This window comes from Camarhynchus parvulus, chromosome 5 (assembly GCF_901933205.1).
Source record: "Camarhynchus parvulus chromosome 5, STF_HiC, whole genome shotgun sequence".
NCBI classification, from domain to species: Eukaryota; Metazoa; Chordata; class Aves; order Passeriformes; family Thraupidae; genus Camarhynchus; species Camarhynchus parvulus.
In genome coordinates, this window is record NC_044575.1 from 45342101 (window position 1) to 45344437 (window position 2337).

The 2337-nt window shown below is 41.5% G+C and overlaps 1 protein-coding gene across 1 annotated transcript; it reads right to left on the bottom strand.

Annotated features, from left to right (window-relative positions):
• Positions 1-688: 688 nt before the first annotated feature.
• GPR68 (G protein-coupled receptor 68) lies at positions 689-1783 on the bottom strand. Its single transcript, XM_030949926.1, has one exon. The coding sequence runs from the start codon at positions 1763-1765 to the stop codon at positions 689-691; it is 1077 nt and encodes a 358-aa protein (XP_030805786.1). The 5' UTR covers positions 1766-1783.
• Positions 1784-2337: the final 554 nt, after the last annotated feature.

Consider the following 2337-nt stretch of genomic DNA (forward strand, 5'->3'; position numbering starts at 1 on the left):
ACGCCCACTGGAGCCCAGAGTCTCCTACTTCCAGAAGTTTCTAGGAGCCTTACCATGAGGTCTAACAGTCTGAGGCACAACAGTGAAATAAGAGCCTGGAGATCTCAGCAGGTGCTGAGTTCCTTGTGCATGTTCTCCCATAATGTCTCACACTATCAGACTGATTGTTTTAGGAATCTGGCTCTGCCATGGTCTCTGCAGGCTTTGAAACTGGCAGAAGGAGAAGTTTTTTCAGAGAGTTACAGAGATGTTACAGAAGGGTTTTGTTGGCCTTTTTCTTTTTAAAAGTATGTATGGGGACATTATTTTTTTTTGTCTCCGACCTTTTCAACAGATGATGACAGCTTGTAGAGAATTACTTTCTCTAGATGCTACAGGGCAAACAGAAGCAGCTAAAGATGAGTTCACCAGAACTGCACACCGTGAGTACTGGCTTATTCCAGTCAGTGCAGTCATCAAGACAAACAGGTTTTAAATGGCAGCACAACAGTGGTAGCATAACTAAACTGACTTAGCACATACTTTCCTCACTATTGCCAGGGTCCAAGCACCTCTGGAAACAGCTTCACTGTACAGCATTACTCATAAGCCTTTGGGAGGTCACACTGTTGTAATCCATGGATAATTCAGACAGATCCACAAACATGGCCATAGCTGCAGGTGTAGATTAAGGTCCTTTTGATTAATTCTATAGGCTGTCTGCATTAGTTGTGAAGCAGTCCTTCATTCCAGCACCATCAAGTGGTATTTGTAATAACTCTGGCTGTTGTTCAGGCTGTTTTCTGTTGGGAGTTTCAGTAGTGTTTAGTGGATAGGATTCCTTTGTCTCAGTACTCAGATGGCCTAAACATGTTAGACAAGAGTCTCTCATCTTGACAAAGTTCTGGTAAGTGCTTTCACTGGAAAAACAGTACAATACTGGGTCAGCAACACAGTTAAAAGTGGTTAACAGGAGAGAAATATGGTAAACATTAAATATTTTCTCAGCAAATGAGCAGTTGTTCTCCAACAAGCTACGAACTACAAGTAGGATGTGGTATGGTCCAAAGCAGACTAAAAATATGAAAACAGTGCTTGATACCAGTCTTTTAATTTGGATTTTCTTCTTCTTTTGGGTGCCAGGACTCTTGTGGACAACTCGTAAAATCCCACAGTAGGAGAAGGCCAGCAGAAAGAAGGGGAAAAGGAAGCCAGCAGAGAAGCGGTAGTAATTGACATTGTGCTCCCATTTCTTGATGGGATAATGCTCAAAGCACACCAAGTGGCTCTCAGCATCCATGCTGATCTCCCCGTGTGTGAAGACAAAGCAGCATGTGATGATTTCTTTGGCCCAGATGATGCAGCTCACAATGGCAGCAGCCCTCATGGTGCGAAAGCGCTGGAAGCGGAAGGGGTGCACCACGGCCAGGTAGCGGTCAATGGAGATGCAGCACAGGAAGCCCACGCTGATATAGATGTTCTCATACAGGATGATGCCACACACCTTGCACAGCAGCTCATCATAGGTCCAGTTGTCATGCTGTAAAGCATACTGAAGCCAAAAAGGCAAAGAAAATATGTACAGCAAGTCTGCTATAGTCAAATTGCAAAGGTAGATACCTAACTCATTTTTAGCCTTGATCTGTAAATAGCCATAGTATAGGGACAGGCAGTTAGCTGGCAAGCCTAATATGAACACAAATATGTACACCACAGGGGATAATGTCTCGTGGATTTCATGATTAATATTGCACTTCTCAGTCACATTCTCTGTGAAATTCACCATCTTCTACTTCTCCCTGTGTATCACTCATCAGGGTCCTGAGTGTAGGACTTAATTACATTCAGTTTTCATGTAGAGTTTATTTCTTCCACAAACCTTTCAGCTGAAGTGATTACTTGCTGCAGGATGTTAATAACCTGAAGATAAAACACAAGGAAATCTTTAGAAGGGATACAATTGTTAAATATATAGTACACTTTTCAGAAAGCTGCCTTTTCCTAGCTCTAAATCTTTGATAAAGCTTGTTTGGGAAATCAAGATTCACATAACTCGTAGTACATAACAGAAAAGTGCCAGAAAATTATGTGACTCAGAATCACTAAGCAAGTTACAAATATTTGTTGTTTTAGCTTTGGAGGTATCTAAAATGTGAAGAAATATCATCTCTGGTTTACAGATGGGGCAGAAAAGCAGTAATCACTTTTGACTGCAATGGAAAAGGTGTCTCTGGTAAACCAGCAGTCCACTCAGACTTCCTCAGAGGATGTAGGGTGCACAAAACTCTTGATTATTAATTTCCATTTCTTAAATTTCCCCTTACATACAAGATACCATGTAATATCCAGTTCAATTAA

Excerpts from the sequence above, each read along its gene's own strand:
- GPR68 (XM_030949926.1), bottom strand. The coding sequence starts at position 1,765 with ATGGTGAATTTCACAGAGAATGTGACTGAGAAGTGCAATATTAATCAT.